General features: G+C 42.0%; 1 protein-coding gene across 8 annotated transcripts in view; it reads right to left on the bottom strand.

Annotated features, from left to right (window-relative positions):
- GARRE1 (granule associated Rac and RHOG effector 1) overlaps positions 1-27951 on the bottom strand; it is a 76262-nt gene that overhangs the window by 14864 nt on the left and 33447 nt on the right. For all 8 annotated transcript variants that reach the window (XM_064489219.1, XM_064489217.1, XM_064489221.1 and 5 more), the window contains 6 exons: positions 9887-10096; positions 5685-5825; positions 5373-5468; positions 5090-5251; positions 4009-4167; positions 1817-1914 (listed from right to left, as the gene is read on the bottom strand). In XM_064489219.1, the coding sequence (XP_064345289.1) occupies positions 1817-1914; positions 4009-4167; positions 5090-5251; positions 5373-5468; positions 5685-5825; positions 9887-10096 (866 nt within the window). The remainder of the gene's footprint in view (positions 1-1816; positions 1915-4008; positions 4168-5089; positions 5252-5372; positions 5469-5684; positions 5826-9886; positions 10097-27951) is intronic.

Genomic DNA, 27951 nt, shown 5'->3' with positions numbered 1-27951 from the left:
ATAGGACAGTTTAAAAATCTAAGTAAGGTATTACTTTGGGGAAAAAAAGTATCTGGCAGCTAGACACTTCATTTTATTAAAAGCAAAGCATATAATAAATTCTTGACTAGCTTTGCTAAGAATTTCATTTTTTCCAAAGATGGAGTAAAGCAATCACTTCTTTTCTTCTTCTCAACAAGCACACATTTTGTAATTCTTCAAGAAACAAAAACATGAAAACTGTATTTTTACCAAAAGTAGCCAGTAGAGGGAGCCCCTCCATATAATCACAGCCTATGAGGTCTTAAACGGAGGTAAAATGAATGACAAAGGAAATGAATCATAAAGGGAGAGTTTTGGAAGCAAACTGCAGTGTTAATCATTTTAGCACTCACTATTTATATTCACCCAATCATCAAGAGCTCAAAATTCTTCCTTTAAAAGGAGAATCCTGGTTAACCTTAATATTTTTCAATAAGAACTTGAATTAGCAAATAAATTAAGAATTCTGGAACACAAAAATGTTACAAAAAAGTGACCTTCTAATTTATTGTTTGATAGGAATGAAGATATGTACCTATATTAACATTATACCATCTCTATAATCAAATTTCAAAATTTGGGGAGGAAACTCATTGAGGGGAGGTTTGGGGGCATGAAGTGAACTGCCAACCCTTACTTGAGACATCAACAAGTTCTAAAACTTTTGGCAGAATCTACTACTGGACTCTCACATTTCAAAAAGAGATGTTTCAATATAATCTGAATGCATTACCCAGCTACCACTTCAGCCCACACAGGCACCAACAGTGCCACTGTTACTATCTCTATCTCTTCCCACCTAGATGCTTTAAACATTTTCTATAGAAATATTCATTCTGATAATTTTAATAGCAAACGTCTTCTGATAATGGTTGATTTTTTATTAATAAAGCTGTGATGCCGATCCGTGAGCTGAATCCGTACGCACATCACAAGGATAAATCCCTAGAGGTCGAACTGCTGAGGTCACAGCCCTTAACTTAGGCTTCTGATAAAGGAAATTGCCCCCCAGAAAGGCTGTGTGATTTATTCAACAACATCTATGACTGCTGTTGTACAGTCTGGTCCAGATCTAGCATTGTTATTCTAAAACGATCTGACAACACGATGGGCAAAATGACGTCGTGCTGTTTCTCTGCTTTCCTTTCCTTTCTTTGTTGGTGAGTCTGCACATGTTCTTCATCTCTTTGTTGACCACATCTCTTCTGATTTTCCTGTCTGTGTGCCTTGCCCATTTCTTATTGATTTGTAGGAGCTTTTGTTTTAATAGGCTAAGAAGAATATTTTATTATAAGTTCACAAATATAATCAAATAATTAAAAAACAAAAACAGCTCAGTCTGCCTCCGGACTCGCAATGACACTGGGCATATGAAGACACGAGCTACAGCTCATCAGGGCTGTTGTGGGAACAAAGGAGGAAGAGGAACCCTAGTTTCTGTACTCAGCTTTGGAGAAATGCTAGGTGATTTAGGGAAAATAATACACTCTGTTCAAAAGCTGTGGACTCAGATAACACAAAAAAGGTAATATTGCTCATTATGATCCATGAGTATGTAACATTTTAGTTAAATTTATTGGTCAATGAGACATTTTTCAGGCACCTTGACTTCCTTATCAGGTGCTGATAATCATGACACATGAGATTAACACACCACCACTGACCACAAACCCGCACAGGTAGTTAAGACCTGTCATGTGAGCTAGTGTGGGGTTTGTCCAAAATAATGCAATCTTCAAAGATGTCCACACTTCAATTAGAGCTTAGGCTTGTGTTAACGTAAGAGTCACATTACCATGTGGACGGGACTTGAACCACGATTCTGGAGCCTTCTAAACTGATCTGGGGGGCATAGGCTTCTTTATTTTCTATTTGTGCCGTGTCAACTACCACCTAAGAGAGAAACAACAACAATAATCAGCTTTCATAATCCATTTATGAAAATGGATCATAAATAAATCTAATACACAAGCCTATCAATGCTGAGTAACTCTGGTGAAAACCATTCCCCCGGCAAGACAGTTACGCAGGGCCCAGTCAGAATCCCCAGTGGAGACAACAGCAAGTAATAAAGATGACTGAAAACAGTAACACTTTAATAAACAGAAACCAAATTCGTGGTGTAGGATGTACTGAACTTTGCAATCACTTTTTGTACTTCTTCCAAATTATAAATATGTTAATTAGGGATTACTTTGTTTCCTTTATCTTAGTATTTTTTTATTTTATGCACTTGAAAGAAGTAAAAATGTCGTGAAAAATCAAACCAATGCTTCAGAAAAGCCTATCTGTAATGACTGAAAACAAGCCGGAAGTGGATGAAGCTTTTTGTAAAGATCATTTTATCCTCAACCATCAACAAAATGGTTACTTCAGGAAAAATGAAGAACCAACCCTTTTCTCCATGATTTCCTCTTATTTAGAGAAGTCTTTAATATTATTACATGGACGCTATAGAATAAAGAGTGTGAGAAAGTGATGAATGTATTTTCAAATAACTAAAATAATTTTAAGAAAATGATTATAAAACACTTTAAAACCAAATCTGTAATATTTCAGAAGAGGCAAAGCCATGCAGAGTTGCTTATTATGATTCCAACTTCAGCCTCTAATGGAGCTGATTTCTACTGCTACAGAGTTCCCACAGCTGGTTTGCAATGTCTTTTGGAAAGGGCTTCCTGTCCAAGTAACAGCCATTGTTGGAACAGGCAGGTGTTTCCTCTCCCCTCCCACCCCCAGAATCATAATCAAAAAGTTTTTCATCAGTTACACACAAAGGTGCTCTGGGAACTAGGAAGAAGTTTGTGCTTTCTGTATAACATGGGACTTTTGTGGTTTTTTTTTTAAGCTAAGTTTTCTCAAAGCAGCCTGTGGGTCCTCCTGCTTTATTTTACACACTCCACTCTGGAGAACTTATTGCCAAGGTTCTCCTAGTTTCAGCTAAAATGGTCTTTGGGCATATGGATCAATCTTCTAAAGGCAGTGGGCTCTTCCACACTTCAGCAGGGATCTCCAGTTTACTCCTTTTCTTAGGGGTTCCTATACTAAGGAACAGATCCTAAGGGAAGTGTAACTCACCCCACCTGGTCCTCTACAAGGCAGCACCACCCTGAGCTGGGCCACCTGAGCCCTCACTCACACCGAACAAAAGGACAGCTTCCTCCCAACAGTTCCTTTTATAAATAAAGTAGGAATTAGGTTAAGAAACAGTTCTTTACTTTTCTTAGCCTCTAATTAGGTTCCTTTAATCTCTGAAATGCTGCAATTTTTCAAAAAGCAGTCATTTAACTCTAGAAAGTAGGATTAAGTACAGAAGGTGATATAGGTCAAAGGTGCCTAACAAAAAAAACTAGATGTTGATTTCCTGACTCCACCCAACTTTGGCAAAAGTTATTCTTCTCACCAAAGGTGAAAAGACCAAACCTATTTCTGAGTCGATGTTATTTTACTGCTAAGAAGCAGACAAACAGAGAGCTGGGATAACAAGTGACTGGACAGGGGTACTACTTATACCATAAAGGAGGTGACATTTGAGCTGACATCAGGCAGATGAAGAGCAAGTCACACGAAGATCTCAGAGGAGTATTCTCAGGTAAAAGGAGCACCAAGGGCAAGGGCCTGCGACAGGAAGAAGCTTGGTGTGTTTGAGCAACAGGAAGACATCCACTGTAGCTCCAGAGCAGTCAGGCCAGGTCAAGGGGCTCTAGCAAATCATTACTAATGGAATGGGTTCCTTAAAATAAGGAAAGCCTGTGACATCATTTTGCAACTAGGTTCCCTGCAAATACATAATATCTATCTATAAAAGAAACAAAATGACTTTTTATAATGCTCTTCCTTTACCTTTTCTATCTGGTCTAAACTTTGTAGCACCAAAGAGCTTTTTAAATTATCCAGTATTCTCATACATGTGCCCATAACACATCCTCACATGCTTAAAAAGTCTTTCTCTACTCTCTCTTTCATCCATCACACATAGTCACTCACCAGCCCAGCTTGGCCAAACAGCAGCTGCACGGCCGTCTTGCAGGCACCCCGCCATGTGGACGGGCACACCTGGTTCAGGACTTCAGTCACAGGAAAATCGTCCCTGGGCGTGATTCCATTGTAGCAGCCTGCCTCCTTGATTAGCTGTAACATCGTGTGCTACCGATTGATAAAAAGAGAGTTCACGCCTCCGAATAAAGCCATACAAAGTTCTAAAACTTGTAGAAATGCATTTACAAGTACACAATAGACCTCAAGAGAAAATCAATTTATGCACTACTCCCAGATCATGTCATCTTAATTTCTTAAGTAATTATCCTTAGATACCTTGGAAGACTCTCAATCCTGTAGAGTGAATGGCTAGATACGGACACACATGCATTAAGAGACATATGATTTCTATAATAGCACAAAATACAGCAATATTTAGCAATCTGTGGATGCAAATTGGCTGAGGAATTTTGAAATTCTGAATCCCTTTGAACAGGGAAACAAATCATCTGGTAGATGTAATACTAATGAAAACCTCATCTTTGTTTTAGATGACCAAGTGGTCAGGTATGCAGGCTCTGGAAACAGACTGCAAAAGCTTAAATTCCAGTCTGCTACTTTCTAGCTGTGTGACCTTGGGCCTCAGTTCCTCTGTCTGTCAAATGGGGGAAAGGGCAGTGCCCACCTGGTGGGTGAGCATTAACTGAGACTGCATGCGAAGCACTTGACACTGTCTGGCACACATGATGCTCCACAGTTGGTCAAAATTACTGCATTATGACAAGATTTCTCCTCTTATTTAATTCAAGAAAGTCTACTGAAACATTCCTCATAAGTAGTATTTTATAGTGTACTTTCAAAACTGTTACGTTAACTTTGAACAGAATTATAAATAAAACTAACTTGGCGAATGTCTCATTAAAAACATCACCCTAGTCTGCTTTTTGACAGTTTACTAAGGAAGGTCAGTGCCTCCTGTCTTCACTTCAGTTTGGCTTTTTAATCTAGATTCCTTACAAGCCCTCAGGTTTCCTTAAGAACTCTATTTTCAAGTTCACAGCCAGGTTGCTGGAACCCCATGGAAAGCTACCGTCTTAAGTTTCAGATTGTCAGCGGCCGACTCGTTGAAGGAGACACCCTTCAGGAAGCTGGATCCTATCTGCACGGGGACAGTGGGAAGCTCGCACTGCATGGGCTGCGGGGGGGTCTGCCTCCGCCCCGTCTGCTGCGCTTCCGCCTCGCTGCAGCAGCCCTGGAGAGGGTGGGATGGGAGAGGCAGGTGACCCACAGCTCATCTCTCAAGACACCTGGCTCATGTGGTGGAGCGACTGCCACACCACAGCTCCCAGGAGCCACCAGAAAGAAAAGCGTACCTGCAAACTGGCTTCAATTGCCTTTGGATTCAGGTGGAAACCAGCTTTCATTGCGTATTCACAGTGACCTAAACTTTCCAGCGCTATTTTATATGCCTGCAAAGAAATTGTTTTCAAGAGTCAAGATTTCATAGCAGATTATAAACTGGCAAGGTCCAACAAAAATAGAAATGTTAAATTTCTACAGTTATTAAAAGACATGAGGCCAACTACTATCTTATTATTCTTTCTAATTTGTTCAACATCACATCTTTAATTCCTTTCCTTGTTTCAATCCCTCAGATATTAATGTGCCAGTTCTGGAAAACTTACTTGCAGAGCACTGTCAATTTTTATGTTCAGTTCTTTTAGCTGGTGCTCAGGAATTGCTGCACTTTGAGAACAGAAGAGCTGCTGAACTTCAATTCCTGCCAGGCGGCCATCACAGCCTCTTTCTCTTAGTCTAGATGTTGCCTGCAACAGAAAAAGTGACTGGTAGGTACAAGAAGATGTTACAGATACTAGTAAAATTAAAAAACAAACAAAAAAAAACCCAACTAAAATATAGCAAGAAACTAAGCATCAGATATGAACCAGACATTCTGGATTGTTTGTATTATGAAGTGAGCAGCCAGAAATTCTAAAAGCCTAAATCAAGCACTAGAGGGAAAGCAAATCTGTATAGCACTACCTTATTAAAGAAACCCTGGAAAAAAAGACTTACCTACCTGTCATATTATATATATAACATATATGTAAATAAAACAGTCACATTTCAAATTTCTCTGCTTTAAAAAGATAGATACCCTAGAATATTGGCACTTGGGAGTTCCCAGGATTGCAAAATTATATATGGTTGGGTGGTTCTGTATATCAAAGTAAAAAACTTCATCATCAGGAAAAGAATAGGAAAAAACGTACATTGGAACATTAAAGGAGAAACAGAGCTTTTGATATCTGCGCAGAAAAATGAAATACTTATTGTTTAGTCATTAAATATGTTTATGAAGAGCACGTAAGACAGAAAAACAAGAAGGAATTAATCTATGTCTTGTGATGAAATGTAAGCCGTCTATACATATGGGCTAGGACTAGAGAATACAGAAAAATATATATTTGATCTATTAGAGTGAAGGAGGGATTCAGGATGAACTGTCTTTCAATTTTTCAATGTATATGTTTGTTGCAATAATATTTGTAAAACAAATATCACTTTTTAACAGTTAATTTTTGTTCTTCAAGCCAAAGTAGAAGTTGTAATATTTACCAAAACTGCAGGACTAGGACTACAGAAAAATAACTAGCAGCTATAATGCTATAAATGCCCAAACTTCACAAATTCTATATGAATACCAACCACTGCCTGAGCCTTCACAGTCTCACAGTTTAAGACCATTTGACTCCCTTTCTAGGAATTTAAGGATGTACCCCACAAGGTCTTGTGTAAGGTGTCACTGGATAGACAGTGGAGCACAAAGCCTGGTCCCTACCACCTGGGAGCTGACAGCCTCATGAGTTGAAAAGGCAAACAAATAAAACATTAAAAAATTTTTTAAATGGAGAAAAATGCCCCAGGGGAAATAAAGAAGTGTAACAGGGAGCGCCCGAGACACTGAAAACTCACCATTTAGGCTGAGAGTTTAAGAAGGAGGAGGCAGTCAGCGGAAGTAGGGGTTAGGGGTCGGGGTGGGACAGGCAGAAACGTCGGCAAAGGAACTAGAACTCAGTGAGCAGGGGTGAGAGTGGCCTCAGATGAGGCTGGTGAGGAGGCAGGAGCCAGACTGTGTGGGCCTAGGCAGGTCAGGGGGACGGGTCCACACTTCACCCTAAGGAAATGGAGAGAGATGAAGGATGGCAACACAGGAAGGGGAGAAGCAAGTCCAGCCACTGCAGCCATCAGGGGAGGTAATGATTCCCTGAACTAAGGTAGTGACAGTGGACACAGGAAAAAAAAAGGGACAGATTTGTAGTATTTTGGGGGTGAAACCTGCAGGGCTTTCTTATGGACCAGATGCAGATGTGAAAGACAGATTGGAGTGATAAATCTCTGATTTCTTGAATGAAGAATGGGGGATGGCACCCCTAGTACTTGCTTGCCTTTGGCAAGATTTGGGGAGAAACAGGTGCATGTGCAAAAGCTGAGGCCTGAGCCACCCGAGGAAGACAGCAGCTGAATCCAGGGGCCTGGAGCCCACAAGGAAGTGGACTGGGCACACATATTTGATGGCCCCCAGCACACAAGCAGTTTTTAAAGCTCCAAGACTAGATGGAGGTCGCTCTCTCTCTCTCTTGCCTTCTGAGATGGCCCACACTGTCTATGGAGTGTGTATCTGCTTTCACTTTAAATTAAATACCCCCACACCTTGCAGTCTTTCTCCCTCTCACCTTTCTGAGATGGCCCACATTCTGCCTATGGAGTGTATATCTCCTAAGCCATTTTCCTCTCTGAGTGAGACAGACCCCACTCTGTCCACGGAGTGTGTATCTCTCTAAATAAACTTGCTTTCACTTTACCAAAAACAAACAAAAAACCCCCAAAAAACCCTAGATGGAGACCCCCAAGGGAAAAGGACACCTACACCTGAGCCTTGAGAAACTCACATTCATAAGTTGTGCTGAAGGGAAGATAGCAAAGTGGATGGAGAGGACAGCCCAAGAGGTAAGAGGGTAACTAAGAACACCTGGTTCTCCACAAGGAGAGGATTTCCAGGGCCTATGTTGCTGTGAGCTGCTGAATGGAGTCAAAGGTTCCTTGGATTTCTGCCAAATTACATGGAAGGCAGTACTGACCTTGACAAGAGAAGGCGTGTTTCTGCATAGGAGTGGAAGCCAGATTTTAGTGAGCTGAATGATGCCACTCATATAAATTTCATATTGTGCAAAATAATATTATCCATCATTAATGGATACATGCATATAGAATAAAAATATTAAAATGTGCATAGGAGTCACAAACTCCAAAATCAAAAAAGGTGCTCTCTAGAGAGAAAGGAATATGAATAAAATAGTGGAGAGGTTCAAAGGGAATTCAACTGCATTTGTAATATTTTTCTGTTAAAAATAAAAGGTATGAAGCATATGTGGCAAAAGTGGTGATTCATTTTGACAAAGCTAAATAAGGAAGACATATGGGTATGTATGACATTTCCTATATGCTTGAAATGTTTCATACTAATAATCTTTTTTAGAGTGGATCAAGGGTGAGGTGAACAATTCTTTCAAGAAGTTAAGAAAGAAAAGAGCAGAGAAACAGGGCAGGACAGGGTGGATTTTTGTTTGTAAGCATATCCGTGTACTGGTTGGGAGCATGCAAGGACAGAAAGAAAATACAGGGTCCCACCACAGAAGCCCTGAGTTAGGGCAGGGTGGGGACAGGGCAGACTCTGCACACGAGAGGAGACCTCGTCCCCTGTAATGAAGAGGAAGGAAGAGAAGAGGGTCTGAATGGGGGGTAGGGCGCGTTATTTTGGCGGCCATGGAGAGGGGCTGCTGCCAGGTTGATTCTCTTTTCTCGGTGTGTGTGGGGTAGGGTCTCTGGCTGGAAGCACAGTAAGGCAGGCAGAAAGGCCTGGGCAGACTGAAGCAGATGAGGGTAAAGGTCAAAGTGAGGAGGTCAAGGGAGCGCCAGGAGGCCTCGCTTGGGCTGGCTTCTCAGTGTGAATGATGCCAACAGGTAGAGTGGAGAAGACCCTGAGTCAGGTAGGAAGGGTGTGAATGTGAGCTGTGTGATCAGGAGGTGGGAGCCTGGCAGCCAGGAGGGCACAGACGGTTGTGAGCTGAGAGCACAGAGGTGTGGACCCCACCGCCCAGCCCCCTGCAACGAAGTCAACAGGTCCCACTGCCACCTTCAACCCCCAATCAGCATTTCAGGGCTGCTCTGATAAAACACCAAAAACAGGCCCAAACAAGCAAGCAAAAAGGGAAAAGAAATTCAGAAGAAATAACAATGCAGGAGAACAGCATAAAACTGTAATAAGAAAATCAGAGAATGTACAATGGTAAAATGTTGAAAGATCATATTTAAAAATTTGATTAAAGAAGACTTTTAAATCATAAAGTGAAATAGTTTGCCAATTTCATTAAGGAATGAATGATTCAAAGTAAACATTAAAAGGCCAACAAGAAACGTGCCATCACCAGCTACATGCCCACTGAGCTGCCTGGCTGAGCACTCACCCCCCGCAGCTGGTCCTTCCCGACAGGCTCCAGCCTCTCCTCCCCGGCACTTGCTGGAGGCAGGGCCCTTCCCCTGGGCTCCTGCACAACTCCACCAGAGCTCCTCAGCCCTGTGTCTGTCAGCCCTTTCTCCTAGGAGGCTGTGAGCAAAGGCTGCCACCCCAGTGCCTGGCGCATGGCTGGCCCGAAGTGGGCATTTACAAAGACATTCACTGCTAAATGAATGAACAAGCTAATGACAGCAGCTTAAGACTCACACTTCTAAATAAAAAAGCTCTTTTAAGAACCAACAGGCAAAGGCCCTCTGCAGCCTCTCCTATTTGAACAGAGGGCACCCATCTCCCCAAAGTCAGGGTTACCTCAGCAGCACCCCGCCAGGATCGCACCGCCTCCTCCAGCTCCGGGGTGTGGCCCATGCCAGATAAGCTGCCACCGCCACCGCTGCTCTTTTTTTCTGGCACAACCACCTCGGCAAAGCAAGAGTGAGCCACTGGCTGGACCTTCTGTAACGCCTGGGTCAAAAACTGGAAATGGACCTGCACCACTGTCAGGAAACATCGCCCCAGCACCTGTGAAAACAAGGGAGCCAGGGATTTTTAGGTTGTGGGGTGCTACTGAATTACTGCAACAGATTCTTAACTATCGATTTGAGTGAGGTAACAACTAGAAACCTGAAATCATCTGAAGTTAAAAAGTCACCATGCTTTTAGAAGAATCTGCCTTTGTTCTCATGTTTGGACCTGGTGGCCTCATGCCTGGAAGTCAAAATGTTTCACCCAAATAGAAGCCCCCAGATTCAGACGAATCTTCCCATGTCCCACCGAGCCCCCTCCTCCTGTGCTCCACTCCCCTCATCTGAACTCTGGCTCACAACAACCCTGGGTGTCTATGAACTCCTGCTGAACCAGAGCAGCCCACAATCCCAGTCAGAGCCACATCATATTCAGAAGGCTGTGTGATTAAAAAATCCAAAAGGTCAGTTTGACTATAAGAAGACGTTCCACTGGAAATGGAATCTAAAGATGCAGGTTATTTTGGGAACAGTGTTATTAACATAGCTATTACCCCAGTTTATTAACACAGCTGTATGCCCTATTTTCAGTCTTACGAAACAAAGCTGACAGACCAGTCTCCTCAGAGTCAACAAACATACTGGTTAAGTCCATTCATCAGAACAGTAGAAATCCACTCACCTGATACATAAGAGTTGACTGGTTGATACAGTAGTCTATTAAAGTAGAAAATTCATTTGAAAAAACTATACACATAACACCATGTTAATATATACTATTAATATGTAATAATAACAATATATACTAAAAGTACTACTTACCATAAACATTTTAAGATACAAATATGCATTTATCTGCCAATCTCTGGCACTGGCTAAGGCTGTTCTCTGACATTATTTGTTGTTCTCTGCGTCAGCTACAACGTGTTCTCTATGACTTCCTACTTTTTTTTTCTTTAAAGGGGAGCAAGAATTTGCCACTTGCAAAGCAACCTGAGCAGTTATTGACATTTCCCCCAAATCTTTTACAGTTGTTCTGCCCACTCCGAATTTTACAATAACAACAAAAACTTTTGGTAACTCTTTTATCATGTTCCATAACATTAAAAAAAATTTTTAACAGAAGGTATTTCATATTTCATCAGCTTACAAAGTGGATTATTTACCAAAAATTACTCATTTACTGAGTTTATAATTTACACTGAGAGGCCCCACTTGCTGCCAGCATTCAGTGCACAGCCTTAGGGAGGTGGTGAAGGTTGGGGAGGAGGTGACGGTTTCCATTGTCTTTTACAAGGAACTAAAACCTGACCCCAGTGCCCACACTTTGGCCCAGTCCTGTTCCTTGGAACAGCCAAAAATAAGACTCAACCTTGAACCTCTCCCTCCCAGTACACATTTCAGATGCTGCCCTTTTCCATCCTACTGGTCAGAGCTCTTCTTCCTGGAGAAAGAGTTGTCAGGCAAGTTCCCAGTGATGACACTTATTCCGTCTAAATTATTTTCCCCTGTGGAAATCACCAGGACAAAGCTAAAACAAACACAAACACACAAATCTCACCCCAAAGCACCCTCCCTCGATAGTGAACACAGAATTACAGCTGAACTCTCACCCAAACCTCCTGGGTTTCCACTCATACCTCCCTCAAAGCTCCTCCCCATCAATGATCTGTGCCAGATGGGGCAGAGTGAGCCACACACAGGAAGCAGACCTAGCAACCCAGAGATTTGTGACATGAATAGAAAAAAACTGTATTTATTTAGTACTATACATAACAGCCAGCCTGAATTGAACACTAAATGCTATGCTAAAGATTTCACATGTATTATCTCATTTAATCCTAGGAGCAAGCATATAAAGTCATTCACATTTCACAAGCAGTAAGAAGTAAGGCACAGAAAGGTTATGAAACTTTGTCAAGGGGACACAAACTGGATGCGGTAGAATAGTCACTTGACTCAAGTGTCTGTGCCCTTAGCCACTGTGCTCTGCTGCCTTCAACAGGCTCTACACACCTAGATCCAGCTGTGGGCTGCCAGCACTGAGACCAGGCACATGACAGAAACTCAACCTTGACTGACTTAGGTCAGAGTGACATGGTGTCCTGAAACTCTACACAATGCAAACCCAGGGGGAGGCGTGCGGCTGGGTCCCCAGGCACACAAACTCTCCCTCCTCCTCCTCCCTTAGTCACTTGGCAGGCTGCGGCAGAGAGAGAGGAGGGAGAAGTGGAGATGCCATGCACCATTTGCTCTGGGCTCACATCCTTACAGCTTCTGACAGATAAAACTGAGTCATTCACTCTTTCAACAAATGTTGTAGTATGTGAATGCCTGATATGTACAAAGCACAAACACCAGAGGATACTACAAGTCACTGTCCTCAGGAGGGTTACCTTCCAATGGCGGGGAACAAACCAGTAAGTAGATATGCAAAGTCAGAGGCTACTGGAGAAGGAACACTAAGGGGCAAGGTGGGAAGGAAGAGGCCCTCTGAGAAACAGACCAAGGGAATAAAGGGAGCAACCCCTCCCCCTTCTAAAGGAAAGTTCTGGGAAAGGCCTCTAAAGGCATGATGCAGGCTCCTGGGCCCAGAATGGGACATTCTCTGATAAAGATGGCTGGGGGTAGGTGGGGGTAGGTGGGGGTTGGGGAGGGTCCTCTTCCTGAGGGGTAGAATGATGGAAGGAGGATGCTGCTACCGCAGGAATAAATAGGGGAAGAGATGATGGACAGTTTTAAAAGGCGGACATGTGGAATGTTGCCTCCACCACTTATTACACGTTTGACCTTGGGCGAGTCATTTAATCTAAACTTCTTCCCTAGGTATAAGAAATGATGAGAACAAGAGCTCACCATCTCCCCTCTCCTACCCATGAAGCATGGAGTACAAATTATGGTTGTGACAAAATACTTCTGCTGTAAACAATTCATTAAAAGCCAATCAAACCAATGGTTACCCTGGATCTTGGAAAAGCTGTTTAAAGAGTATCTATACATATGTTAAACACCACCTTTTTGGAGGGAGGACAGAACTCAGCTTCCAGCCCGCCTGGGCCCATCTTTTCTCTACAGTATCTCCTGGCTTAGCCCAGTTCCCCTTCTGTAACAGACCCCAACCTCCCTGACACAGGGATGGACCAGTCCTTGCGGTCTTCCTGAGAAACCTGGGAAGAAACATAGACTCTAAAGTCATGAATTTGGAAGCATGTGACCCGAAGGCCGAGGACAGCTATTTCCTCCTTCACAGGGAGAACTCCTGGACTGTGGGATTCAGTGAGGCTGCAGAACAGATGTGGCAAGCTGGGGGACAAATGAGTGGAGTGGTCAAAGAGAGAGACATTTTAAATGTCAGTGAGTTTAAAATGTCAATGGAGCTATATAGTTCCAAGTCTATCGACAGCTACCGTTATGTACTGAGTGCTTAACCCATACCAAGCACTTTACATGCAGTGAAGCGACTCTGTGGGGTGAGGGTAGTTCAGCCATTTTACAGATGACAACACTGAGGCTTAGAGAGAGAAAGAAACTTGTTCCAATGTCAAGCAGGTAATAAGTAGTGCAGTAGAGATCTGATGCCATGTCTGTTTGACTCCAAAAACTGTGTTCTAACCACCAGGCTGCTCTATCTTCATATGACAACATCCAAGACGTAGTCACAATAGTGGTTAAGGATACCAAGAAGGGGAGAGGAATTCTGTGCAGGAATCCCAATGTCTCCCATACGGCGTCAGGCCCTGGAGTGGGAACGGAGACTGAGACGCATGGCTCAGTTTTCTCTGACAGTGGGAAAGGGATTGGGACAAGGGTAGTTAAGTGCCCATGGCACTTAAGTGTGGCATGAGTCTCAAAGTTTATGATCTGGACAGCAAGCAGAGAGCAGCTGCTAAGATTGGCTGGAAACAGCAACGATAAACCGCGAGAGGGCACGCGGGGCCTGGGAAAAAGAGCAGCTTCTCTTACCGCTGAGGAATTCCAAACCCCAAACATCTGTTCAGTCCTTCAGCACGTCAGTCTCATTTAAGAATTATGAAGAAAGCAATCAGATTTAATCTTACCTTTGGCATTTGCATTAAAAAAATCCATTCACACCAAGGCATCCCAAGTTGATGGAATTTGGGGGAAACATGAGGCTATTATCAGACTTTTGCCTTAAGAGAAGCCTTTTGCTGTGACTTAAATTCCTCATAAAGGACCAATTCCTGAATACAGACGATCAGTGACCTTGCCACTTCTAGCTCCAAATGTCCATGCAACATTCTGGATTGTTCAGCCATTGAAGATCTACTGAAATGAACCCTTGTTTCCTGGGAACCTCTGATGGTGGAGGAAAAGGGCACATGTTTACTCTCCCATTTCTCTGTAAACATACCACATGCACTGCTAAGGCTATTATGTCCATGGATAGAACCAGGACATTTTTTCTTTCTCGATTTTTATATTCTATTAAAACAGATTTTAGTTTAAGGTCACCCTGCTTTGAGCCCCAAAAGAACACCCTTTAGACACCACCATAGCTATGGGGGATCAACTCAATTCTACCTTCCTAGAATATTTTCAAAATCTTAGTTACTCCTCTTCTAGGGCCAGGGCCTGACTCAGCCCTTAATACAGCTGCACGTATTCAAATTATGGAGTGCCCAAGTCCACCGCGTCTCCCTCACACCTTGTGATTTTCGTATCAATATACACAATGTCTCACTAAGTTCATTTTCTGCTCAACTTCGCTGAACAATTCGTGTTTCTCACATCCCTACAGAGTGAAGAACAAGTAAAACTCACGTATACCATACTGTTGAACATTTCCAGGGGTTCTACCACTTATTTCTGACCAGTTTAAAAGTCTAGAGTGAATGAAATGAAGTTGACTGGGATTGGCTGCTTTTATTAGAAATTCCAAAGTCATTCAATCATTTATTTCTCTTCAATACTTACTTATACCTTAAACATTACAGATGGTTCCAAGTGTTCTCAATCTTGCTCCTCTGTTCTTATGATAATTCCAGAGTTATTACATAATGACCTAACCAACAGACCAGAATGTGATACAAAGACCTAAATGTGTCTCCAGAGAAATAGAGAATGCAGTAGACCATGCCTGGACTATGGAAAGTGCTTTATGGAGATAAAATTACAGTATAAAAATGAAGAAAACAAGCTTACTGAAACTAACATGTATAGTCTGATCTAAAAGCTGGTAACAGTGAGTGTTTAAATATTTAAAAATAAGAAAGCAACTAACAAAAACAAAAATCTCTTTGCAGTCAGTAATAACCTAGAGCACAGAGAAGCTGCCATGCTACATACAGAAGAGAGAATTAGTGACGCACTAGTGAAGGAAAGAAGGCAAACATGCCCCAAGGTGGATGAGCCAATGGCAAACGCTAATCATTCAGACAAGATGACATTCTGCCCCTGGACACGCTGCTTTACTGCTGGTAAAAATACCAACAGCGACTGTTTCTGAACTCCTACTTTGTTGGTCAAGCACTGTGGTGCACAAAACCTTTTACACTGGTAATACATATTCACTGCAAATAAATTAGGGGGGAAAGATCAGCTAAATAAAGAAATAAAGAGTATCATCAAACATTACTAACTAGACACAACCACTGATTACATGTTTCCTATACAGTGTACATTTGTACCTGCAGATTTAAACTACCTCATAGCCTGCTTTCCAAACTAAAACATGTCAAAAATGTCTTACCATGCAACACACATAGGAAGTTTTATATTTCAGCTACACTGCTATAAATCTTAATGTAACTAACAAGGATAATTAGAAAATATCATCTAGGACATGAAAAAGTGAAAGGCCACTCAGGGTAACTAAGTCCACGTCATTTATGGTAGAAAAAGGGCTGTACTCTTAGAGTAATTTCTCCCATTCAAAATGCGAGTTTCCTCCATAAACAAGCAAATTAACGCTGTGAGTTTATACTGAGCAGAGATAAAAATATATATAAGTCACCCAGCAGACAGCATATGGCCCAGAAACCTATTAGAGTTTAGTAAATTCTTTTTTTTTTTCCTCTTAGTGGAGGTACTGGGGAATGAACCCAGGACCTCATGCATGCTAAGCATGTGCTCTACCACTTTGGGCTATACCCTCCCCCTAGTTCAGTAAATCCTTTTTGTTGATGTCGTATAACTTTTTAAATTAAAAGTTGTCACTTCAATCAAGAAGCAAATACTAAACTATCTCAAATGATAAAATGATTAAAAAGACAAACAAGAGGATACATGAGTGGAAATTCTGACTCCATGAACATGATGGTCATCACACACCACTTTGGGAGGGGCCCTCTGCATCCTAGGTGATACGGTACTGGCCTCACAATGTTACCTCACTGAGATAGGGATCACCATCCCCATTTGACAGACAGGGACGCTGCCTGCCACTTTGTTCACATGGTATTCCAACTGGTGGTAACTGTGGCTAGCCGGGCTGAGGTGAGGAAGGGGGTCTCACACGTCCTCTCAGCAGCAGCTAAGATGGTGGGCCCCTCCCTCCTTCCTGAAACACCTGCTTCCCTTGGCTTCCAAGTCACTGCACTTACTCCACTGTCCTCCTCCCTCTCTGGATGCTCCTCTTGTGTACTCCTTGGCTGCTTCTTATCATCTCCTGACCTCCAAACCTCAGAGTGCCCTAGGGCTCACTATTCCTGGCATTTCCCGCTTTGGTTCTCTAGCTACATTCACTTTCTTGGGAATCCTGTCCAGTTTTACGGCTTTAAATACCACCTACTGACTGCTAGTTCCCACATTCATGTCTCCAGTCTAGACCTCAACACTGAACTTCAGGTTTGTACATCCATCTATCAACTTGACGCCGCCCCCTGGATGTCTAATAGGCGCTGCAGACCTATTATTCTGGCGCACTCTTCCCCCACGGTCCCCACCTCAGCAAACAGCACTACAGTTCCTCATGGCAGAAACCCTGGAGTCAACTCTGACCTTTGTCTCCCTCTCTGCTTCTTCTCCTCCTTCCCCTCCTCTCCTTTTCTCTCTCTCTCACACCCCCCCACACAGGGCTACATTCAAGATACAATGGCTAGAATATTAACCAGTCTTTAAAAGAATGGAAGTTCTGACACATGCTACAATGTGGATGAGCCTTAAAGACACTGTGCTAAGTGAAGTAAGCCAGCCACAAAAAGATAAATATGACCCCACTTATATGAGGTACCTACAGTAGTCAAATGCACGGAGACAGAAGGAAGAATGGTGGTTCCCAGAGGCTGGGGGGAGGGAGGAAGGGGAGTTACTGTTCAATGGGCACAGAATTTCAGTTTGGGAAGATGAAAAGGTTCTGGAGACGGCTGCACAAAAATATGAATGTGCTTACTGGCACTGAACTATACACTTAAAAACTGTTAAGATGGCAAATTTTATATTATGTATAATTTAATGCAATTTAAAAAAAAGCACAACTGCTTCTCACCACCTGGCCTGCTCCATTCTATTACAAGCCACAATCTCTCTTGCTAGGATTGCAACACAGCCTCTCAACTCATCTTCCTGCTTCCTTTCAATCAGGATTAGTTTTATCTTCACAGAACAACAAAAACAAATGCAGTGGCTTAAATAAGAGTGATGTTTACTTCTTTCTAAAGTGAAAACAAATCTAGGCTTAGGCAATCCAGAGCTGGACGGAGCCCAGCTCCCATCTCTCTGCTCTTCATCCTCACACAAGGCTCATATTCTTAAATTACCTCAAAGTTCTAAATGGTTAAATGACCTCCAGGCATTTGGCCTGCATTCTAGGTAGTAGAAAATGGCGGGGGGGGGCACCCTTTTTTCCTCTAAAAGCTTCCCAAATCCCAGCAGACTCATCTAAAGCCTCTAGTTAGGTCTTCACGGATCAGAATTTACTCAAGTGATCACTCCTAGCTGTAAGAGAGGCTAGGAAGTACAGTCCTTTTTCCTTGGTTAACCTAAATTAAACTGCCTTGGCCTCTGTGGTTCCACAGAAGTACACATAACAGGTAGCAGCACCGGTTCAATCCCATGACAGGGATCCGCAGAATACTGAGTTTCTGGTATTTACATCGCCATGTATTGAAATTGATGGAAACTGAAGATTAGGTGAGAAGGGACTTACTAGCCTTAAAGTTTGTAAGCTAGTAATGCTAGGATTGGGAAATTGGTATTCATCACCTTTCAAGTCTGGGAGGATAGAAAAATCTTAGATTTTAAGATTTTAAATGTATTATCTGTAGTATTAGTTTGTGGCAATTATGAACTCTCTAAGCCACATTAGAGGGGAAAATATGGTTGGTTTTATTTAAAAGTAACATTGCTAAGTCTAATCATATTCAGTGTCATCTTGGGTCAAACCACTTCATCCATTCCCATAAGGCTGTTGAGAAAAGTCATGTAGTTGGTGTCAATACAAGTTCATGGTTTCTAATTTTTTTTTAATCCTGAAAAAAAAAACCCCAAAATAAACAAAAAAGCCTCAAGAGTTTTATTATTAAGGCAGAAGGGGGAGACTGGATTTGAGCGGCAACTAGCAGTCTCTTCTATCCCTGAGAGGCTACTGTCCACACAGAAAGCTTTCTGAAAACAAAAATCAGATTATTTCCCTCCCCTTCTCAAGGTCTTCCAGTGGCTTTCCATCACAATGAGAAAAAAAATCTTAACTCCTCATTCTGTCTTACAAAACCCTGCATCATCTGGCCCCCAACTATTCTCTGAACTTATTATTTCCTACCCCACCTCTCTCTCTCTCCTCTTGCCACACCAGCTTTCTTGGGGTTCCTCAAGAATTTTGAGCACAGCTCCTATCTCCAGTTTTTGCACAAGCCAGTTCCCACTACCTCAGATTTTCAAAACATCACCACTACTGACATTTGGGGCCAGAGAAGTCTCTGTTGTGGGGGGCCGTCCTATGCAGCGTAGGGTGTTAGCAGCATCCCTGGTCTCCACTCACCAGATGCCAGCAGCCCTGGTTGGGAGATGCAGCCACTATAACCCTTCAGATCATACTGTTTCGAATAAATTTTCAATTTCTTACTATTAAAAAAAAAAATCAAAGAGAAAAATCCCTTCTTCCTAGGGTAACTTGAGACACCAAGAGCTGCAACAGAGCTCAGATACGGCAGTGGAGGGGACCTTCTGAGTATCCAGGCATCTGTTTTGCTGCAAGACTAAAACATAACCTGAGGGACTACAAGGAAGAGATATATCAAGACTCCACCTCCTCCAAATAAATTTGAATTAAAAATCAGAAAATGAAGAGCTTTGTGCTCCTGCAAACTTTTGCTTTTAATGATCTGGGACCTGAGTCCTGTCACCTAATGTTCCATACTTCATGCAGAAACACCATCTGACCATGGGTGTGTATGTGTGGGGCAGAGGGTGGGATACTCGTCAAAGGCAGAAAGAAACTGAGATCCCAAAGGATGACAAAAATTGTCCCCTTAATACATAGCGAGTCAGTAAATTTCTGATTTCCTAACATGCAAGTACAGTATCTGTCACTCTGTCATACCTCCTCCATCAAACCATTCTGGGTCCTCTGGTATGACCGATAAGCTCTTCTAAATGACTAAAATTCCTCTCACTCAACCCTAGCACCAAAATAAATAAACAAATAAATAAAAATAATAAGAGGAGTGGGAGGAGATGTCTTTTTTATGACAAACAAAAATACTTCTAGACCTTGCCAAGTGCACCCTGGGGGAGAGCACACCCTAACCCCATTTGCAAATGAGCCACTACTCCACCTGGAGCATCCAATCGTTTGGCTGTTGCTCTGAGAGGCAGTGCTCAAAAGCCCCATCCTCGGAGAGGCCTTTCCTCTACCTCTCTCTCCTCGTCATTCTTCATTTCTCTTCACAGCACCTCTCAACACCTGACATTCCGTTTGTCTGTGCTATGCACTTTTTACCTGTTTCCCCATCTAGGAGTTGAGCTGGATGTGGATGGGGTCTTTGCTTTGCTCTCGGTTATGTTCTCATGGCCCTGGCACATAGCAGACAATCCTTCCATACATTTTTGTTGAAAGAAGAACAGAAAGCAATGACTACCCTTCACATAAAAGCACCAAACTAGGCCAAGGGCAGCATGGTGACTGCAGCATATCAGGAAGTCAGCATCTATATGCAGATGATAACTGATTCTTCCCCCAAAACTCTTCAGCTCTCTTTCCCTGGACAGCTCTTCTGCAGCCAACCCACAGAGACCAGCTGCAACCTTGAGCTTACTCTGAGGATGACATCGTCAACAGGCATGGGGGAGACCATGACTCTCCTCTCCTGGAGAAAGAATGTCCACATACCATGTAAGGCTTTCTGCAAGTGAGACGCTCATCGTGAATGAAGAATCGGGTATAACATATGTTATGCCTTGGAACTGCATGCTTATTCTTTCAAATCGAGAACGAGTATTGTAATCAATGGATACACTGCTGACAGAATAAAGGGTAAATATAAGGGAATAAAAAAGATGTATTTTCCATGTGTTTGTATATGCATATCTGTTTGCTGCCATCTGTCAGATACATAAAACAATTAACAGTGGTTTTATCTGGGACTGCGATGGAGTCGGAAGGGAGACACAGAGAAGGGGAATTATGCTATTCAGAAATGTTTGAATTTTTTACCATTAGCCTGCATCATATACAAGAAAAACAAATCTAACCAACAGTAATACATCCAAAACATTCCCATTAAAATGAGTACTAACACAAAGATGCTCATTCTTAAAGCTGATTGTTTTATACATTAAAACCTATGGTCAACGCAACAAGCTATACAACCACTGGAAGGGAGGAGATACATGCAAATGACATGACCACATGTACCCAAAACCCCAAATAAACCAACTGAAACAGAATTATTGAGTTTAGCCACATGGCAGGAGACAAGATGAAAGTATAAAAATCAGTGGTGCTCCTATGTTATAGAAAAGACTTTTAAATATTATTTCATTCATGAAAGCAACTAAAATTAAAATTACTTAAGAATTTTAAGAAGATACACAGCCACTAGAAAGAAAATTTACTGAGAGACATAACAGAAAGCTTCAGAGAAGACATAATAAACTGCTAAACCGAAAACAAAACAAAACAATTCAGCAGGTGTATCCCGGGTCATAAATATGTTTCCCATCACATCCTCGCCCCTCTTCCGCTGGCATGTGCTTTCTTGGAAGCAGCCCTCAGGGAACCACCTCAGGCACCACAGTCTTGTGGCATGGGTGGGGGTGACTCTGCCTGAACCCCACCCCCGGGAGTAGGCACACAAGTCAGGCCTGGCCAGTGAGTTCATTAGTTTAATCTTTCCAGTCACAGGGTCCAAGGATAGGCAAGTGACCCAACCCAAGCCAACCAAACTGAGTTCTAGAACTTTTGTCAGAACCCGGGGCAAACAGAGGTGCTCTTTCTGCTGAGTGGTTGGCGACTCTGCCATAGAGACAGTCTGCTTCTGTTCAGCACTTGTGAGTCCCTGGATCCAGCCATGCCCCAAAGCTACCTTTCTTCAGTTTCATGGGGTCAATTTTCTTGAGCGGAAGTACAGTGCTACCGTCAAGAGTTTGTAGAGTCAGACTGCCTGGTCTAAAGACTGGATCTGCCATGAGACTTCTGGTAAGTTGTTCAACCTCTCCACACTTGTCAATAAAATGGGAATATGAGTCGTACCTAACTCACAAGGTTGTCCACTGGGAAAAAAAAAGCTCAACCTAAAAAGTTGAGTATTGTTTTATTCAGTGGATTTTCTGAGGACTTAAGCCCAGAAGACAGCTTCTCAAGATACCTCTGAGGGATTGCTCTGAAGATGTAAGAGAAGAATCAGGAGTTTTGCAACAAAAATCAGGTAGTCGGAACATCAGAAGATTACTGTTAATTAAGGAAAACCAGACATCTCAAGTTAACGAACTTAGCAAGGTTTTCTAAGTATGGAAAGATCCAAGAGTCTGGGCTCATGGAAATCATCCCTTTGATACACACCTTAGCTATCTAGGGCCAGTATCCGGCTTTTCTCCAGTCCCCTCAGGGTGCAGAGGCTGCTGGCCTGATACCCTTTGTATGTCGTCAGTAAACAACATCCTTTGTTTACTGATATGGCAGGTGACATTACTCCTCCACAAGATCATTAACAGAATTCAGTGAGTTAATGTGCAGAACCTCAGAGCAATACAGTACATAGTACTATATGACTACTAGCTGCTTTTTGCTTTTATTGTTGTTTAAGCTATTCTGAGTTTGGTTTCTGTCACTTTAAGTCATAGCATTAAAAAAAAAAACACATCGAATCATATTACTCTCTTGCTCAAAATACCCCTCTAAAAAAATCCCATCTCATTCTATACAAAATCTAAACTCTTACGAGGGCCTCCAAGGTTCTTGCCCAGGTTAGGTGGGAGGTGCTGGTATGGGGGCTGGGTCCTGTCAAAGTGAGCCGGGTGGGGGGACCCTGAGCCAGTCAACAGTCAGGCTTGAGGCTGCCCTCCAACTGCACCACTGCACTCTTTACACCTAGTGTCACAGTTCACTTATTTATCTGTTGCCCACCAGGCCTGGAGCACTTTCAATAGTCCTCACTCATCTTCACCAGCTTGCAGCCAGCTCATCTGTCTTTTATCTTGGAGAGTGGGTGGTAGCAGCCAGGTGAAGAAGAAAGCAGGCCAGGTGACTGGGGCCAGGAGCTAATGGGGCCTCAGAAGGGGTCAGGAGTGACCAAGGACTCACAGGGGTTCCTTCACTTTCCTGTCTCTGGACAGTGTTAGCTGGATCAGAAAGCCCAGTCTCATGGAAGGATGGACACTGCAAGCAAGTCCCTCTGCACAAAGACTGTACTGGCCTGAGGCAGCAGAGAGGTACCGGACACAACCCCTGTGTATGCTGGCCCCAGAAGGATTTTAGGTAAATGTAGTTTTTACAGATAGATGCTCAATTTCCTGATTTGTAAGGATGAAGGAGGCTGCCAAAACAGGCTATTATCCAGTTTCGTGAAATCTCAGAAACTGACCAGTAACCATAAACATTTAGAATAGAAAGTAATTCAGAAAAGTTAGTTCTATGTAAAATTACATTTCATGAAATCATTTGTTTCCTTCTAATTTGTCCACAAAATCTCATTTTTCCCTTATGTTCACTCAAGCCTTTTTACCAACTATGAAACGTTAAATCACATTCTCCTAAAAGAAAGCAACACTGTAATTTTAGTCACCAAAACTACAAACACATTATTCTTTCCTTGACTCCTCCCTACTGCTGGGGTCCTACCTTCAGAGGTGTCTGCTCTCTGATCTCATTTTCTTCCTTGATTCACTTTTATTTTCTTCATGTTTTGAAAAGCACCTGCCTTTCTTCTCATCGTTATAGTGTACTCAATAATACTCTGTGATATTGTGATTTACAATAAGAAACATGTATTTTGGACTTCTTCTAAGGTTCCTGGCACACAGCTCCTAAAACCCTTGGAATTTTCCAGGGGATAAGATGAAGTATCTTTTGTTGTTCACAACAACCCTCTTTCAACCATAACTGAGTTTATGTTAATGAGGTAACTTTTGGAAAACCCCTAAGGATGGGGACTGGTTGCCAGGGGAACCAAGTTTGAAACTTTCAGCCCAATCCTTCTGGAGAGGGGGAGAGGCTGGAGATAGACTCAATCTTCAATGGCTAAAGATTTAATCAACCACACCTGTGCAATGAAGCCTTGAAAAAGCCTGTAGTGTGGAGCTTCTGGGTTAAAGAACACGTGGAGGTGACGGGAAGGTGGCACAGCTGGAGAAGGCATGGATGCTCACATACCTTGCCCTATGCATATCTTTCATCTGGCTGTTTCTGAGTTATATCCTTTTATAATCTAGTAAGTAGAATGTTTTTCTGAGTTCTGTGAGCTGCTCTAGCAAATTAACTGGACCTGTTGGGGAAGGGGGGCGGGTCATCACAGGAATTTCTGATTTATAGCCAGTTGGTAAGACACACAGGTAACACCCTGGACTTGCGACTGGTGTCTAAAGGGGAAAGGGGCAGTTTTGTGGGACTGAGCCCTTAACTATGGGATCTGATGCTAACTCCAGGTAAATAGTGTCAGAATTGATCCAAAATTGCTTGGGGTGGGAAAGCCCCCAGCAACAACTGACGACCACAGCACCAAAAGTGAAGCAGAGTATCCTGTGAATAGACAGATGTGGACGAAGAGTGTTACAGTTATATACTACTATGTACTCTATTGCTCTGAGATTCTACACACTAACTCACTGAATTCTGTTAATAACCTTGTGGAGGAAGAATGTTGTCTGCCACATCAGTGAACAAAGGACGTTGCCTATATCAAGCCAACAGCCACTGCAGCCACCCCCAGCTGTGCACCCTGAGGGGATTGGAGAAAAGCCAGATACTGGCCCTAGATAGCTAAAGCGAATATCAAAGGGATGATTTCCATGAGCCCAGACTCTTGCATCTTCCCATACTTAGAAAAGCATGCTAAGTTCATTAACTTGAGATGTCAGGTTTTCTTTAACAGTAATCTTTTGATGTTCCAACTACCTGATTTCTGTTGCAAAACTCCTGTATATCCTGGCTCCTCCTCTGCCTCTCTGGAGCAATTCCTTAGAGCTATGTGAGAAGCTGTCTTCCGGGCTTAAGTCCTCAGAAAACCCACCAAATAAAACATAATTCTCAATTTTACGGTTGTGCTTTTTTTTTTTTTTTCCAGTTGACACAGAGAACAGAGGAGTTTTCCTAAATACTCTCCTTGCTGTTAGAAGACCACTTCACATGCACAACTTCCTCCATGAAATGGAATCCATTATGGGGTTTCCCTGATACATTACTTGTTTCATGTGGTCATAAATTTCTCTCTTCCTTTTTTTAAACTTGGAAAATATCTAAACATACACAAAAACAGAGTATAACAAACCACCATGTACCTATCAAAAAGCTTCAATAACCATCAACATTTTGCCATATCTTTTTCATCCTCCCCGACTCCACTTTTTTCTGCTGGAAAGTTCTGAAGCAAATGCCAATTAACCAAGTACCTGTACATGTTCAAATTATCTTATATTTAAAAATGTCTTTTTTTTTTTTTTTGGTTTGAATCTCAACCCCAAAAAGCTCATTTTATTTGGTTGTTTTTTCTCTTAACTACCTAATTTTTCTTCATGCTACTAGACTTTACTGAACAGATCAGGTCAACTGCCTGTAGAACATGCCACATTCTAGATTTGTCTGATTGCTCCCTTGTGGTGTTGTGTAACTTGTCCCACCGTATCCCATGTTCCTTGTAGACTTGGGAATTCATTCTATAGTGCAAGACTATATTGAGTCATGATCATATGGTTGTCTCATATTCAGTGATGCTGAAGTTGACCAATGGATTTGGGTGGGAAAGGCCTAATTCTTCTCTTACGAAGTTCCCCAACAGCTTTTCACAAATGCTTTTATCCTCCACTGTTGTCCGCCACCTAAGTCAGTTCATTGTAGTCTACAAAACGGTGATTTTCCTAATTGTATCACCCCTTCTACAAGGAAGAACACTGAGATGCTTCTAAATAGAAGCTTCCCTAATCCACTAGGGTCATTTGGTTACCCTGAAAAAAAGTATGTACTGGAGAAACAGGAAATTTGCTTCATTCCTCATTTTTCTCCTTTTAATTAGTAATTTTCAGAATGAGTTGGTTGTACAGTACTTCTTAACAAATCAAAGGATCCAGTCTCTCCAAAGTGGCAGATGCCCCCTGATCCCAGTGGCTTCCACCCACGTAGAGTGGGCTAGGCAGAAAGTAAATCTTATTTGTTGTTCACAATGAAGTTTTGCAGAATCATCCAAATTCCAACTACTTAATTATAGCTTCTTCTGAAGGCTAAACTCCAAAGACAATTTAGATAATAGAAGATTCACCTTAATAAAAGAATAAACCAAAAAGAGTGATTAGAAATTTGCAACAGCCTGAAAACTTATTTACATAAGTGTTTTATGAAGTGAACTTCAGTTTCTGATTCACAGTAGCAATTTGGGTTTTCATTTGGCACATATAGTTAGGAAATATTTACTCCATAATCTGTTACGGAAGATCAACTAACCAAAACAAGAAAGAGGCAACACTGAATTTTACCTTTAGGCAAGGGAAAAAAAAAAGCAGATTTAACTCCATTAGGGTTAACAAAAGTCACATTTTGAAACCAGCTTCTAATATTTTCCATTACTGTTGCTCTACAGTATTTTTGGCGTATATTTATCCAAAATGAATGTTAATATGCCTGATGAATTAAGGTCCCTAAGAGTCAGTGCTCACAAAAAATTATTTCAAACAGATTCACAGGTATACAGTATACAAAAGACATTTGTCAGTGCACCAAACTTTTGAAAGCCAAGGTTCAATTATATAAAGACTTGATTTAATGTCTGCCTGCCTACTGACAAGGTGGTAATACAGCGGGCGCTCTGTATCTGCAGGTTCCACAGTGGCAGATTCAACCAACTACGGATCAAAAATGTTCAGGGGGGGAAATACTCCAGGAAGTTTCAAAAGCAAAACTTGAATTTGCCATGCAGGCAACTATTGACATGGCATCTACATTGTATTTATAACTATTTACGTACATTTACACTGTATTAGGTATTAAAAATAATCTAGAGATGATTCAAATTATACAGTGGGATGTGCATATGTTATATGCAAATACTATGTCATTTTATATAAGGGACTTGAGCATCTTCAAATTTTGGTATCCTGAGGGGGTCAAAGAACCAATTTCCTGCAGATAGGACTGTTCTTAGACAGTTATTAACAATACTGGAAGATAAAAAAGAGAGTCCCTTTAAAGACCTGTAACTCCCAGGAAACCTGTACCAACACTGAGGCCCCAAGGTGAAACCAGAGCCCCAGAGCTGTCAAGGGGTGAAAAAAGCAAAGGGACAAGTGGCATCACTTTGTCTTGCTGCCCTCCCTGCACCTTCCCTTCAGAGGCTGACCTCTTTATCTTTCTGACCTCACCCCTAGTGTCTCACTTTCGCTCGCTGCTTCAGCCACAACAGGTCCTCACTGCCCTTCAAACACTCAAATTTGCTTCTGCCTCAGGAACTCTGCACTAGCTGTTCCCTCTGCCTGGAATTCTCTTTTTCTGGTTATCACCAGGGCTTACTCCTTCATCTCCTTCACATAATCACATTCTCAGTGATGCCTTTTCTAACCATCTTATCAAAGATCACACCCTTGTCTATCTACTGAAGGGAAGGAATTTCTGTCTTGTTCTCTGATGTATCCTCTGTGCCTGGAACAGACCCTGGCACCAACAAAATGTGCAAAGTATCTGTGGAATGACCACATGAACAAGTCAATTTGATTCTTTTACTTACATTAGCACTGAAAAAGTAATTTTATTTAAGACAAGTGATAGACATTTGTAAAAAGAGGCTGACATCTATGGCTTTCTAATAAATAGAAAACCACAGTCTATCTTTGTCTATCTTTCTTTAATATGAACTACATATTTTAATTGTAAATGACCCTTAGTTAGAGTAACGATTTCTAGGACAAATGAAATTGAGGAAGATAAAATCAAAGAAAACTCACAGCCACTCAATTCAGCTAGCCTGGCATTTTATAGAAACACTGGAATTAAGACAATCATAAAAAACACCAGTGGAGATGCCCCCTAGACTCAAAAAGAAAAGATATAGACAGCAAGTCCCATGTGGTCTACCCCTAAAAAGTGTTGTGGAATGTCAAAGCTTTGTACAAAGAACAAATTCAATATGGGAAACTGTATTTTTCCCGAGTTCACGTTTTGGCTAGCCAGGCAGTTCGAGACTTACACAAAGGAATCCCCATGAAGCACTTGATTAAGATCATATTTCTCACTTTAGACAACATTCCAGTTCATATACAATGTAACTTATACATTTTCTGCATACCCAGAGGGAGAAAAATCCTACCTAAACTGCC

The sequence above is a fragment of the Camelus dromedarius genome, chromosome 9 (assembly GCF_036321535.1).
Source record: "Camelus dromedarius isolate mCamDro1 chromosome 9, mCamDro1.pat, whole genome shotgun sequence".
NCBI classification, from domain to species: domain Eukaryota; kingdom Metazoa; phylum Chordata; class Mammalia; order Artiodactyla; family Camelidae; genus Camelus; species Camelus dromedarius.
Note: the sequence above shows the minus strand (reverse complement) of the source record. Positions and strands in the feature narration are given on the sequence as shown.